The sequence below is a fragment of the Gymnodraco acuticeps genome, unplaced genomic scaffold (assembly GCF_902827175.1).
Source record: "Gymnodraco acuticeps unplaced genomic scaffold, fGymAcu1.1, whole genome shotgun sequence".
NCBI lineage: Eukaryota > Metazoa > Chordata > Actinopteri > Perciformes > Bathydraconidae > Gymnodraco > Gymnodraco acuticeps.
The window spans coordinates 636160-650761 of record NW_022989942.1 but is presented as its reverse complement, the minus strand read 5'-3'; the positions used below and the strand labels follow the sequence as shown (position 1 = coordinate 650761).

At 40.4% G+C, this 14602-nt stretch overlaps 1 protein-coding gene across 6 annotated transcripts in view; it reads left to right on the top strand.

The window, feature by feature from the left end:
• The window catches only part of LOC117542436 (disks large homolog 1-like), a 120830-nt gene extending 113611 nt beyond the window's left edge, over positions 1 to 7219 (top strand). For all 6 annotated transcript variants that reach the window (XM_034210098.1, XM_034210093.1, XM_034210095.1 and 3 more), the window contains 5 exons: positions 128 to 229; positions 1176 to 1348; positions 1429 to 1538; positions 2333 to 2424; positions 3999 to 7219. In XM_034210098.1, the coding sequence (XP_034065989.1) occupies positions 128 to 229; positions 1176 to 1348; positions 1429 to 1538; positions 2333 to 2424; positions 3999 to 4105 (584 nt within the window). In that variant the 3' untranslated portion in view covers positions 4106 to 7219. The remainder of the gene's footprint in view (positions 1 to 127; positions 230 to 1175; positions 1349 to 1428; positions 1539 to 2332; positions 2425 to 3998) is intronic.
• Positions 7220 to 14602: the final 7383 nt, after the last annotated feature.

Below are 14602 nucleotides of genomic sequence, written 5' to 3'. Positions count from 1 at the left end.
GAAGTTTGGTTCCTAAAGGCATTCATTAGTTAAATGATTTGTTTATCTTCACATGCAATTTTTTTAACAAACTTTCTTAGTGTCATTTTGTGCGTGTATTAACCTAGTTCTGTTTGTCTTATCCCAGTTACTTACACCCGACCAGTCATAGTGCTTGGACCAATGAAAGACCGGATCAACGATGACCTCATCTCCGAGTTCCCTGACAAGTTTGGCTCCTGCGTCCCACGTGAGTGTTCTAACTTTATGATGAATCCCAGCGATGAACTCTTCAATAAAACTGAAATTTAGCACTCAAGCAAAGATTTGTCTAACTTTTAAAAAGCATGTTTATAATGCTGTAATATATGATGACATGTGACTTATAGGAATACAGGGAGTGAGGTGAGTTCAGGTAAATGTGGTCATAACAATAAATGACACCATAAAACCAGCGCCATATAGAGAGAAGAGTTACGACAGCGGAGAACCAAAATGCTTGATCGTCACGTGGTTCAGGGAGACTCAATAGTTCCCCGGAAGTTCGTGGTGGGACATTTGAATGCATGATTACCGGAGATAGAACTACGATTTTTGGTAATAAGTAGTGAATAAAGGTTTTGATTTGCAATATGTATACAACATATCGATGTGTATGTAGTTACATCAATATTTGAAAAAGTTAAATTTGCTAATATTTGAGGATTAAGATAAAATAAGAAGTACTTTATTTATACCAATTTGGGAAATGTTTGCTTTGCAGCAGCAAAAGACAAGGCATTGTACATAAGACAGTTAAAAGCCTAGAATTAAACAATCGAAAATGTAAACATCTCAAATAGAAATAAAATAGCAGAAAATATACATAGTGTGAAGTGAACAGCTATCTTACCTGTTAACATATGGTAACATACTTGGTTAAAGAGCCTGTTGCTGTTGTTTATTGCTTTGAATTGTTTAAAACAAATATTATCTTCTTAAACTTGAATGGTAGTCAGGAGCATCACTTCCTAATGTTTGATATATTTAGAGAGAGGGAAGGAAGGTTTCAAAATTCAGATTAGATTCATTTCTACAATTTCTTTAATTCATGGTGGTTTCAGTAATCCCCTGGTAATTGAGGACAAACTGAAATCAACATTATATTTGGTCTTAAATAATAGAGTTTTAATGTGTTTCAAATATATGATTTACAGACACAACGCGGCCGCGGCGAGACTACGAGGTGGACGGCAGAGACTACCACTTCATGGCCTCCAGAGAGGTCATGGAGCAGGAGATCCAGGAACACAAGTTCATCGAGGCAGGACAGTACAACAACCACCTGTATGGGACCAGCATACAGTCGGTCAAAGAGGTCGCTGATAAGGTGAGTTCAAGAGATGATAAAAACAACACAGAAGAAACAGAGGAGTAACACATAATGTCTTCCTGTATGTCACCTTACAGGGTAAACACTGCATACTGGATGTATCAGGGAATGCGATAAAGCGTCTCCAGTTGGCAGGCCTTCATCCCATCGCTGTCTTCATCAGACCATGCAATGTCGACAACATCCTGTAAGAAACATCACATTTAGATTATTAATGACGGACCTGTTAAATAAATGACATTTACTTTATGAAGTCTGTATAAAAACAGAAGTCATGCAATCATACAGGACATTTGTTTTTGTTTATGCAATATGTGTCTCCAGCTACCTTTAAAGATACTGTAACTTAAAGGTCCCTTATTATACTGTTTTTCATCAATTTATTATAGGTCTCAGATATATACAGAACATGTCTCTGAAGTGTTTGGCTCCAAACACCAAACAGATCATTGTAGCATCCCATAATCCCCTCTGTTTTAGCCCTGTTTCAAAAGTGCTGATTCTCTGTCTGTTACTTTAGATGAAAATAAGGAGCCCCTCCCCACGCCCCTCTGAGAGAGATTTGGTTAGAAAGAACACAATGGTGCTCTAGGAGGAGATTCAGGTGATAAGGTGGGGGGAGGGGGTGTATCTTGGTTGGTGATTGGCTAACAATCGTTATGACATCATGAAGTGGCCAAAATCTGATCAGCTCATTTTCAGAAAGGTTTTTAACTTTTTATATAAATGGATCAGGACAGAAAGAGAACGAATAACTTTTCCTGAAACTTTCAGAATCTCTTTACACAGAGGCGTTTATGTATAAAATACATGAAAAAGTAGATTTTGCAGAATAGGTGACCTTTAACTCTTGTTTGATCAGGATCACTACAGTGAGATGGTACAGTATCAGCCTATCATTTGACAGCAGTTGAATGAAATAATTAAACAATGTTTTATATTCTGTTCTTTAATATGGACACCTCATGTCTGTCTTTCCAGAGAGATGAACAAGCGCTTCAATGAGGAGCAGGCGAGGAAGACCTTCGAAAGAGCCGTCAAACTGGAGCTGGAGTTCACAGAGTTCTTCACCGGTTAGTAGAGGACTATTGAACTTCTCATCTCACTGTGGGAAGGAAAGAGAATAATTGTATTTCCAGAAATGTTGTAGCCTTTCTTTAGCAAAATCTGTGACATTATTGAGTAAACTGAGACACATTGCAGTCTAAATATAACCGGTTTGTGCAGGGCCGCCCCTGGCCAACTTGGGGCCCCAAGCGACATTGTGAGATGAGGCCCCCCCCCCCCCCCCCCCCAAATGACAGGAGTGAACTTTTTTTTTTTGGAAACAAAGTAGGCTACTTTGCAAATATAATTCCTGTTTATTATTATTATTATCAACGGTTACTTTTTTATACAGTGAGGTAAATGGTAAATGTGCATGTATGTCGTTCAGTATGGGTTTACAGGTGAATTTTGCATTTCCTGCCAAATACTAGCCTCAAAAAGATAAAAATATAATTAATGCAAATAAACTACTTCTACTAATAATGATAATCATAATCAATTCAATAATAAAAATACTATATTGTTTTATTATAATATAGTTGTAATATAGTCAAGACAAAACATGCTTATGACATGCTCAAAAACTGATATTTCTTAAATCTGTATTCAAACATAGTTCCCTCTGTCAGCAATGTATCAACAACTACACACACATTTCTATCAGTATTTCTCTGTGTTGTGGTTAACATGATGATGACTGTTAGGAGTTAAGGGGAGAGGCTGAGCATCACCATGAAATGTGCAAATTGACATAAAAATGAATAAAAGGGGAAACAATTCTCCATGTTTTTTAGGCTGTAAACTTTAACTGTTATGTAAGCCAACTAGACAGACAATTTATCACTCTTCCTCCTGTACATTAGCAGATCAAAGGCATCACATAATGAATGAATGGTAAATAAAGAATGCTGGAAATAACTGCATCTCCATTAGCCTATATGCTTTGCAGAGACTGCCTTCTTCATGTCGTGAATTGCAGCTGATGTTTTAAGATGGCAATTGGCAATTTGACTTATACAACATTCGCAAGTTGTACATTTGACTCATACAATAACCCACCTTCGAGTGATGCTCTAGTTTCTTCATGCTTTGTTTTTTGCGCCGGACTGAAACTGTCTTTTCACCGACATCTCTTCACCTGCACTAGTGGCCGTATCAAAGCCGTGATTGGTCAGATGTCAATTAATTGCAACGGTGTCGGGTTACAGACGTGCTCCTCTTGTCACCTCTCACTCTCGCGGGGGGTGCGCGGAGAACTGAGCGGAGAACTGCGCACAGCAGCTGAGGCCCTCTGGGCGGGGCCCCCTGCGCAAGGCGGGGCCCCATGCAGCCTGCGTGATTGGCCTGTAGGGAGGGGCGGCCCTGGGTTTGTGCACAGGAGATTCAGACAGAGGTCTCGAGGTGAACCATCGCTTTATGTAAATAACACACATAGGCCTACACACAATGAAATACACAGATGTGGACCTTTAAAGGTTACTCCTTATTTAATAAAAGCTTTTTATATATATTTCCTTTAAGCACACACAGTGGGTTGCCATGGTAATATGTTTACGTAAAGGATCTTCTTGGATATTAATTTCTGTCTACCTGCCTGCAGGTATCGTCCATGGCTCGACTCTAGAGGAGGTGTTTTCGCAGGTGAAGCAGATCATTGAGGAGCAGTCTGGTCCTTACATCTGGGTGCCCACCAAGGAGCGACTCTGAACAAACACACACTACATCCTCACACACGTCACTATTTCCACACTTCCTCCATCTCTCATTTTCTATTACCAGCCTGCTTCCTCTCTATCTATCTCTTGTACACACACATTAGTACACACACACATTTACACAAGCACATACAGTCGGACAGGGCTGGGACTATCTGGGACTGCTACTTCCTGAAGTGGGAGGGGCTAATGTCTGTCCAGCAGCCTATCGGTGGATCTTCCTACTGCTCAGTTCCTTAATGTTTAAGGAGGTGGTTTAAATCATGGCGACATGTACCATTATCTGATTTGATTTCATTATTGTTCTTCTTATTGTTGTTGTCGTTGTTGTTTTCATATTAACGAAGGGTAATGCATTCATGTATGGGTTTGTAATGATATTATTGTCACCAAGAGGCAGACTTTTGCACGCTGTAGCTTTAAGAGCATGTTTTTGGGACAAAATCTTGATCTCCTTCCCAACTGTCCGTCTTTCATGGCATTGCTCCTGTTAAGTCTTTTCTACCTTTCTCTCATATCCCATATCTTCCTCCTCCTCCTCTTCCTCATCCTCCTCCTCCTCTTCCTTCTTCCCCTTCAGACTACAGACTTTATACATGAGGTGATGATTTTATAATCTGCATCAGTATTTTGGTATCAAAGACCCAAATGGAACTAAAGTACAATTGGAGACAAGAAAACAATATTTCCTTTAAGAAGCAGCGTTTTGCAGTTAAATAATCATTAGAAAGGTAAATTAGATAGCTTTGTAATAAATAACATATTGAGGCTTGTGGTGTGTTTAGAGTTCATTTGGAGCCCTAAACCCATGTTTCTAAAATAAAAAGAAAGATTCCAAAAGGGAAATTAAAATATAAAATATGCTCAAAACAGAGACTTTTATCCAGTTAATTGTTTTTGAATATGTTAACAAGTCACTCAGTGATGTGAACAAAATGTATCATCATTTCTCCAGTGGAAATGTACAGTTCAATAAGGTATGGACACATTATTGGTCTGAAATGAAAACAAATCTGCTGATGGTACACCAGAGAAAACAGACAACAAGGGTGCATTAGTGCCACTTTGCAAGGTGCAGATATAAGAATATATGGCAAGTGATCGCAAACTGAATCAATGGCTGCTTTACTACCAAATTTACACAAGAAGCAAAGGGAAGAAAAAGTAGTTTAGAATCCTATTTAATGCTCAAACCGAGTGACAAAGAATAGGCTAAAACTACGAGTCATTTATATCAATAGAAATTTGACAAATCGTTTACATTTGTAATGGTGAAGTAATTTAACTTTTCGCAGTTTGATACAGTTCCTGAAAAACTTCACTGAAGTCTTCGTCTCGCAAGGGCTTTTCTGCCACCCCCTCTCTCTTCCTCCTCTCTGACTCATTGCGTTCATCCCCCCTGCCCCTCCCCCCCTCCTCCTCTCTCTCTTTCTTCACATTCACACTGTGACATTAGTCGATCGCTCCACCGTCAATCAGTGTATCATCTTCTTCATCAACACGATCATCAAAATCATAATCATCAGCATCAATGTTATAACTCTCCTTCTTACTGTAGTTGCACTAATGAGGGCTGGTTTCTTAAAAGCATCTTAACCCGTCCCAGTGTTTCTGGTGTGACACACTCACCCTCCTTTCAGTTTTCAGTGATTATATTGCTAGCAAACAAGGTCTGGGAACTCTTTATGGTCATTTGCTGTATGTCAAGCTACTGTAGTTAAAGTTACTCATCACCCTCTCGTAAACGCTACTGTCAAGGACCACCAATGAACTGCATAAGGTCTCTTTGAAACAGGTTTCTGTCATGCTGGATTTGTATGAGCCTTCAGTCCCAGTGTGCATGAATATCACCTGAAAATAATTGCATTTGTGACCTTTGTGCTCCCATAATACAGGTGGACAATCAAAGTGTTGCATTTTTACCTGTTATCCAGAAATAGGTTGTTTTATCAAAGGTGTTTTACGTCTTACGTTTGCCCACTATGAAACAATTGTGAGAATGTGTTTTTATTTTTAATCCCTGTCTCCTGCTTTTTGGATCTACAATATGCAACGTTACAGTACTAAGTACCCTATCTGTACCAGCTGTACCATTCATGTGACCCTTGCCTTGGACATCCTCATGCATCATTATTCACATCTTGTAAAAAATCTTGTGACACAACCCTCTGTTGGGTAACAGGTAAAAATGAATGGTTTGACTTTTCACATAAAGCGACTATATCAATATTTTTCTAATAAGAATGTATCAAATGACACAATGTGAAAACGTATGACAAGGTTAACAGAAAAATCACCTGAATCTGCATCTCTCCACAGCTTAACGTGAGTTTCAGTTTCAACTGTTAGCCATCTGGCCCACCACTTAGCCGATTCTCACTGCTCTCATAGTATTGTTTTATTCTGCAGCACACAGCTGTTCTTAATGAATTATTTCTTAAAACAAGTTCACTGTCCACTACCTGCTCAGAATCCAACAAGAGGCTTACTCAGTTAGCATCGAGCTGCTAAACATAATGGAGCATGTAGCACCAAAGGAGCCAGATATTTAACTAAGGAGAAGGTGGTGACCAAAATCAGAGCTAAAAGAGAGTGATGTCGCATCTGGGCTCACCCGACATGATGACAAAATCTGTTATCAATTGAACATTTGGAATACCGAGATGCTTTAGGTAACACAGCCCCTGTATGGACCTTGTCAGCCACCCACTACTCATCTCCACCCTCGACCCCCCAAGGCGATTCCTCCAAGCTGACTGGAGACCAGAGACGTGCAGAAAGACCGTTCTGTCATCAGAATAGCTTTAAGACCCAAATAATAAATTGTTTTGACCACATGTGTTTGAGAGCTTTAATATTTCCTCACAGAATGTCCGGCTAAATCTCATCGTTAATCCTCCATGACTTGTTCGTGGTGTTGTCAGTTGACAGAACTGGACTCTCTGTGTGACTCTGCTGTGTTTCAGCCAGGGGACCATGCCACTGTCTGTTAGAGTAAAGCACCAATACAAAGTATCTATTACAGAGATAGAACTACTGTATATCTTACATATTATAATATTTATCCCTGCTCTAACTGCCTATTTTGGTATAAAAAAATAAAAGTCTTTATTGAGATTTACTGAAATCATTTGACCGATGACGGGAGATTATTTTTCTTTCTGTGTTTTGGACTGTATGAATGTGAATACAATAATAACTGTAAGGGAAACTTCTGTGTAGCAATGCAGTGGGAGTCACCGACTCACGAAGGAGACACAGGACGAGCAGGAGTTCTGATGTCAAACACTGGTAGTTTATTACAAGCATCGGCCGGAGAATTCATATCACAAGTCACAGCAGCCAAAGGTTCTGACTGCACGGGTCATGTCAATTCTGCTCACTCTCTCATCTTGGTAGACCTTTTAACCAGTTTACAGAGAGCCAAATCCACATATTGGGGGAAGGTATCTGTGAACACCTGGAGACACTGAATCACTTATCTGACTTTATGGCTCTTGTGACCGAGAGTTGACCGGTCATAAAACTGATAATGTCAGCAATAGCTGAAACTTCCCATTCCTTAAGACAGATAACAGACTTCGGCTTCGGCGTAAATGTCAACAGTAGTCAACATCAATAGGCGTCTTCAGAGTTGAGTGTGGTCCCACCGTACATCAATTTACATCACAAAGTAGAATAAGACTGAAACATTCAACCACAATGATTGACACAGACAATCACAATAGAAAATCATCTCTCATCAATGTTTGGATCATCTGTTGTCAAAAGCACAATAATGAACGCACATAAAATACAGACGCATAATAGCAAAAACATCTTCTTTAAAATAATATGTTTTAACATGTAACCATTAGCTGATCTCACTTATCAAACTATAAAATCAAAACCAGCTTTCAGTTTAAAGATTTAGTTTAAGGCAATCACTAGTCAAATATATTTAAAACATAGGATCATAAGAGATCCAGGTGAGGTATAAAATCAGGATCTTAACAGATCCAGCTGAGGTATAAAATCACAGTTAAGGTATACAATTCACAGTGGTGATTTGATCAATTTGTAATCTGCAAAATTACAGTGTCCTCAATTTAGGATTACTTTACGTTTACTTCATTACATATTAAATCAAGGGTAAGGCACTCAGTTTTAATGAAATCAATAACTTCATTTTAATCAAGTAAATTGTTCAAAATCTGAAAGGAAAATTAAACAATTCTCAAAACGTTTAACAATCTGAAAAGGAAAAGTTAGGCAAATATTCAAAGACTTTTGTAAAACCTGGAAAGGAAGGTTTAAATATTTAAAACATCATTGTAGGTCTTTCTGTGCATGGATAATACATTGAAGAGTAGTGTTGTTAAGCCTGATTGCTGGACAATTAAGGATAGTAACATTATCTGTTATAATATTAGAAATACCTTATTGTTCAATACCTTATAATCTGAAAATATCAATTTATTTATTTTGTTTAGTGTGAAAGTGTAATCTGATCTGACAAAATATATTTATCACCACTATTTAACACATGTCTGTTCATCGGAAATATAAGATCTATCATTAATTGTGCATCTGTAAACATCTGGTCATTCAATTCAAATGTTATCTTTGTACAAGAGCTGGAAGAACCTGTCCTCCTGACTCATCCTCCTCCTCTCTTTATGACACAGAATGTCTGGTGTGTAAAGGCATCCTGATACTGTATAGATTAGCACTGAGGTGCTGATTGGCTCAAAACTCTTCTTCATCAGAGCGCCATATTTCACCCTCCCAATTGCTCTGCTTTTGTGTGGCTCATTCAGGCTCATCTGCCTGCATTCCTTCTGCTATCTGCTTAAGAGCAGTGCAACTGCGTATTCCAAGTGGCACATCCAGATGCCCCCCCCCCCCGTGATGGGAGAGGTTAGGAAGACATCTGCTCCTCCAAGAAACAAGGAACCTTGTATTATAGAAGCGTCTGAAGCCATCGCTCGTCCTGCAGAGTTGTCTGTTTGAGCCCACCGAGCAGAAAGATGAAGAAGCATCCCATCTCATCAGAAAGTTGAAGATTAGAATCCTCCCATCTCGAACGACCTCGTGCCTCCTTGCCCGTGGCTGGGGTGCTCTCTGCAGCCGGAGAGTGTGATCCTCTCTCTCTGACCCTTGGCCTTCAGAGCTGTCCTAGTTATTGGGTTAACACTTGATAGGGATGTTTTCCTGAGTGAAGACAACTCAAGGTAATGGATTAGCACATTATCATTCAATTACAAAAATAGGATAGGCCCCTCAGAATTATTTGGGAGCCTTCCTGACACATGCACATGCATAAATGTAAGGTTTGTGTTAGTCATTTAACATGCAAGACTCATATACTCATCAGTCCAAAGCAGAGACATGTTATTTTAAGTTAAAGGTGAGCTAGTCCCTGTGGATATAACCCTTTCTCAATGATTCTAAATGTTATATTAATTCACCATTTACCGTTTGATAAAAGATTAGTTTATCAGAAGTACATTTCCTCTTCCATACAACATAGGTTTGAGAAATAAATGTTCCAATATGAAATCAATTACTCAATATAATTGACTCTCCCCTCCCTTTTCTTGTGTCACGTATGTAATAACAACGTAAGAGTCTATTTATTGTCTATAAGCTATTAATCGGGAAGACTCAGTATCAGTATGCAACTCGCAAATATCTCTTCTCTCTTTCCTATCCCTCTCTTCCCTCTTCTCTCGATTCTCTCTTCCACATCTCTCTCTATTCTCTCTCTTTTTTCTCTTTCTCATCCCTCTCTCTTCCTCATCTCTCTCTCTTACTCATCTCTCTCTCATCCTCATCTCCCTCTTTCCTCACTTCTCCATCTCTTTCTATTTTCACTTCCCCATCTCTTCCTTCTCTTACTTCCCCATGTCTTTCTTCTCTCACTTACCCATCTCTTTCTCACTTACTTTCCCATGTCTTTCTTCTCTTACTTCCCCATGTCTTTCTTCTCACACTTACCCATCTCTTTCTCTCTTACTTCTGTTAGATATGAAATAAAACATACGAGTCCATGTAAGCATGGTATAGGTCATAATCCATTACTCAAGAAGACTCAGTATGTGTGCAGCTTACGAAAAACAATTGTGAGAAACATATATTATGCAGGAAATGCATACCTTTGTTAAAAAAAAAACAATGCATAGCCGATTTGGGAGGAAAAGCTTCAACCCCCTTAACATCTGAGTTACCACTGAAGGCATAGCATGAATGATAGTGGGCGTCTGAAGGTGTCATTACTGAGAAATGTCAAACAAATTCAAAACCTTACATTTGAAAACAGGTTTGCATTCCTCCACCTAAGGTGACGTTATCATTGGAAACAATAAAAACGAACTGTTTTGATGTAGAATCTATAAATTGAATCGTCAGAGCAGAGCAGAATTGGTTGTATTGTAGCCTGAGTTTCGTGCAGCCTCTAGTTTTACCAGGTGGAAACGTGGTCCATATAATGTGAATACATGCAGAATTAGACAGTAAGAGGCCCCTGACATTAGGCCTATACTAAAATAGTAGGGGCTTTTAACAGCTCGCCAACTTACAGGCATCCTCTGCATAGCAGTATGAATAGCCTTAAAAAAAAAAAAAAAACACTCTGTGGTAACGATAGTCATATTTCTGACCCTTATGCCCTAAGTGAAACCGTTAGTCTCATCTGACTGACCCAAGGGTTGGTGCTGGTGTGACAATGAGGCTTCCAAGTGTTCAAAACAGATGTCAAGCTTTCAGTTCATGGCTCGAAGGGGGGGAGCAGACCCACGTGAGACAGTATCAACGGCTGTAATGTTCAGTTTGAGGAGCGTCATTCTCTCTGGGAGCAGGAAATGGTGTCCATTCTCGGACCAGACCATTAATGTCATGTAGAGCAGCCATAGCATCTCTGTGACTGCACTCAGCCGGACCGTAGCAGGGCAGAACTGGGTGACTCTTAGTGAAGCCGTCCAAGGCCATAGACAAAATGGAACCACGTACTAACAAAAGGGACACAGGGCCATCAATGTCTCTCTTTACCATTGGCCTAATCAAACAAATCAGTGGGGAAAATGTGGAACACTAATCCATCATGGGAAATGTTGAGTTAATTTAAATAATTACTTATGGGTTGAAATCAAATTAACATTAACATTAGAACTAAAGTCAGTTAAAATTGGACTTGCACGGATCAGAATCTAATCAATACACCATTTTTCCCAGCTCTGTGATGAAAGGATAACAAGCAGGGATGCAAACTTGTCACCTTTCGGCGAAATTCGCCGTTTTGAATCCAAAATAGGTCGTTTGTGTGATTCATGTAGATCTGCAATAAAATATTATTGGGGTATCGGGGGGGGGGGGGGGGGGGGGGGGGTCTGGGAACTGGAGTAATCTGCAGCCGCGAGCTGTTATGTGCCATCATGACACGCATGGTGTTCTTTTTTATATATGATAATGAAGCGCGAGCTGTGTGCTCGAGTCTTCCTGCCTGTCGGCTCTGCTCATGGATGTATAATAAGGCTCTGCTGCTCCGCGAAGATGGTCTAGCTTCAGCAGCTACATTACCTACGGGTGCGTTCGTTAATATTAACTGTGTGGTCCGGAGTCACTGTGGCACAGACTGGACCGCTGGTGAACAGCTGTTAGAACGGGCCGTTCAGGTGTTCAGAGCAGAGCTCCCTGTCGGAGCGGCAGAGCGTGATGTGCACTGAAAAGTTTTTCTGTCGCAATATTATTTAAGGAATCGTTGAGCTAGCTAACCAGCACACATTGTCACTATCTGCTAACGTTAGCTTTAGTACTCAGATGTTGTACTTGAGTAAAAGTAGAAGTACCAGAGTGTAGTAATACTATGTTACAGTAAAAGTACTGCATTCAAAATGTTACTCAGGTAAAAGTATACAAGTATTCTCATCAAAATATAGTGGAAATAGCGACAGTCACGGGCGTCGCAGCCATTATCAGGGTGGGACAAGTCCCCCCCACTTTTTGAAATGATTAGTTTAGACCCCCCCACTTTTACCATGTGGAAAGTCCGTGAATCGGTCTATCCAGAGCCATATAATAGAAGAGTTACGACATCTCCGTTCACTCCAATGGACCACTTTTTTACAGCAATGGCGGATCGTGGAGCCTCTCAATCGTTCCCCGGAAGTTAGCGCCAAGGCTAGCAGAGCTGTAGAGTTGCAGCATAATAGACCGTTCGTGACGGACTTTTAAAGGTAAGAAGAAGTTTAAAGATGTATATTGCGGATATTATCAGTACATCTGATTCAAATTAACATGTGTATTAAAGGATGTCAGTCGATTAACCCTAAATTAGTAGATTTAGGGAACGTTTGCAGATAACAGATTAAGCTAGGATACCGAAGCAAGTTAGCAACAGACGTTGAACAGCCTTTTAATTGTAAATTCCGTTCTCTTAATGTCATTTCGTCCAACGTTGTTGAATTAGAGAAGAGGGGCTTCTAAACGGAATTGTATGCGGGGTGGAGGGAGTTAAATATTAGATAAATATAACTTTGGTGCGTGTAAGAGTGAGTGTTTTTAGCAGAGCCATATTGTGTCCTTGTGATTATGTTGATTATTACCTGTCTGTATAATGTTGCAGCTCAGCTGATTTTGGATTGATGGCAAAGGGAGAGGAACTTAAGTGAGAGTGAACACACAAGGTAAGTTTAATACTACTGTTTTATATAAGTAAGCATACTAAACATGTATTCTATCACTGTATTATATAAGTAATCTTGTTAGTAACCTACTGTATGGCAGGTGGAGGGGTAGTGATGTTACAGGTGGAGGAGCAAAACTGCAAGACTGCAAACTCACAAGACAGAGAAATCAAAGTTTGTTCTCCAGAGAAGAGGTTGATTTCACTTCAATTTTTTATTTCATATTTTCTAAAGATGTGGAAATGGCACAAAAAAAAACTTGAGAGCTGTAACCAAGACAACTGTAACAACATGAGTAGAGAGCCACCAAGGTTTTTCAAGTCCCTCTCTTACTCCATTTTGCCAACCCAAACTTCCAGGTACATGACGGGACACCTTGCTTGTTTTTGTTGTTTGCGCTCCTCTGGCTGGGTGCTGGCAGGTGGAGGGCAGTGATGTTGGCAGGTGGGGGGGCAGTGATGTTAGCTAGGTGCTGGCAGGTGGAAGAGCAATGTTTAGTCCAAATATTTCCATTGCAACGGCTAATGGAAATGATTGCAGATGTGGATCTGTTTTGGGGTTGCTGGATGTGGTAGCTTGGCTGCTGTTGTTCCTTTTCACCTTTTTGGATTGGCTCTTGCTTCCAAAATGGCCATCTTTTAATTTTATTTTTTTTCTGTCATTTCTGATTTGTTTGGCCTCAATTCTCAGCCTCAGCCGTATGAATCTTTTTACGAGTTTTTGTTGTACTCCACAGCATGACGGAAGCCTGCTGGAGAGGGCCTGAGCTTCTTTTTCCAAGACACCCACTGCGTTGGGGAGCTGCATGAGGGAGGAACCAGTCTTGGTCCTAAATAGTTCCTCAATTTGGTGAATGAAGTCAAAGGCTTCTTGGGAGGGACGACAAAGAGCACCTGCCTTGAAGTCTTTCAAGTCCACTAACAAGCTGTTGTCAAGGACTCTCATCATGGTGCTCTGTTGCAATTTTGCATTTTTCACAGATGCTGGCAAACTTGATGATTTTGTGGACGATGTAGCCTGCAAGATGGAAGATAATACATTTCTCAGTTTTGTGAGGTCAGGTGCTGCTGCTCTGTTCACCGCCATCAGCTGTTCCACTCTGACTGATGGAGTGATTTTTGGCTCCCCTGTGTCCAGGAAGTCTGCCAAAAAGCTACTGTGGTCTTCCTGGTAGCTCCCAGAGCTGATGGTGGTGAGGAACTGCCCCACAGATATGATTCTCAGTGCATGATGGAATTCCACTGGAGTTGGGACAGGATTTTTAGACCTCACACAGCTGAATGTATTTTCAAGGCAGTCTTGTGTGAACCTTGACGTTAACACAAACCTGTGTCCTTGTGTAAGCATCTCCTCTTGTATGGCCAAAATTGATGTTGTTGCCATTATCACCCCTGTTTGAACAGGCTTCCAACCTCCCTTTTGACCTATCTTTATCCCACGAAACAGATGGACGATGTTCTGGAGGAAGGTGATGGCCTTTTGGTACTCCTCCATCTTGAGCCTGCTCAGGGCTGTAATTGGATGGCGAGATGACATCAGATCAAACCAACGATCAACCTGCTCCAGGAACCACGCTGTCGTCAGGTATGACAGAGGGCGGTTTTTCTTGCTGCACCATGTATTTCAGCCCAGCACTTGTAGCCTTACTGAACACATTTAGAGCAAGACCAACCTTCATCTTATCAAAGTGACTTGGCTCGATGGCTGCAGCTGAAAGATGGGGAGCTATTTTTAAGGCCATCCCTTCCTGAAAGGTCAATAAGTCCTTAATGGGGACCACAGAAACCTCGTTAGAGGGGAGGTTCTTTCTGTTAACAACATCCTCA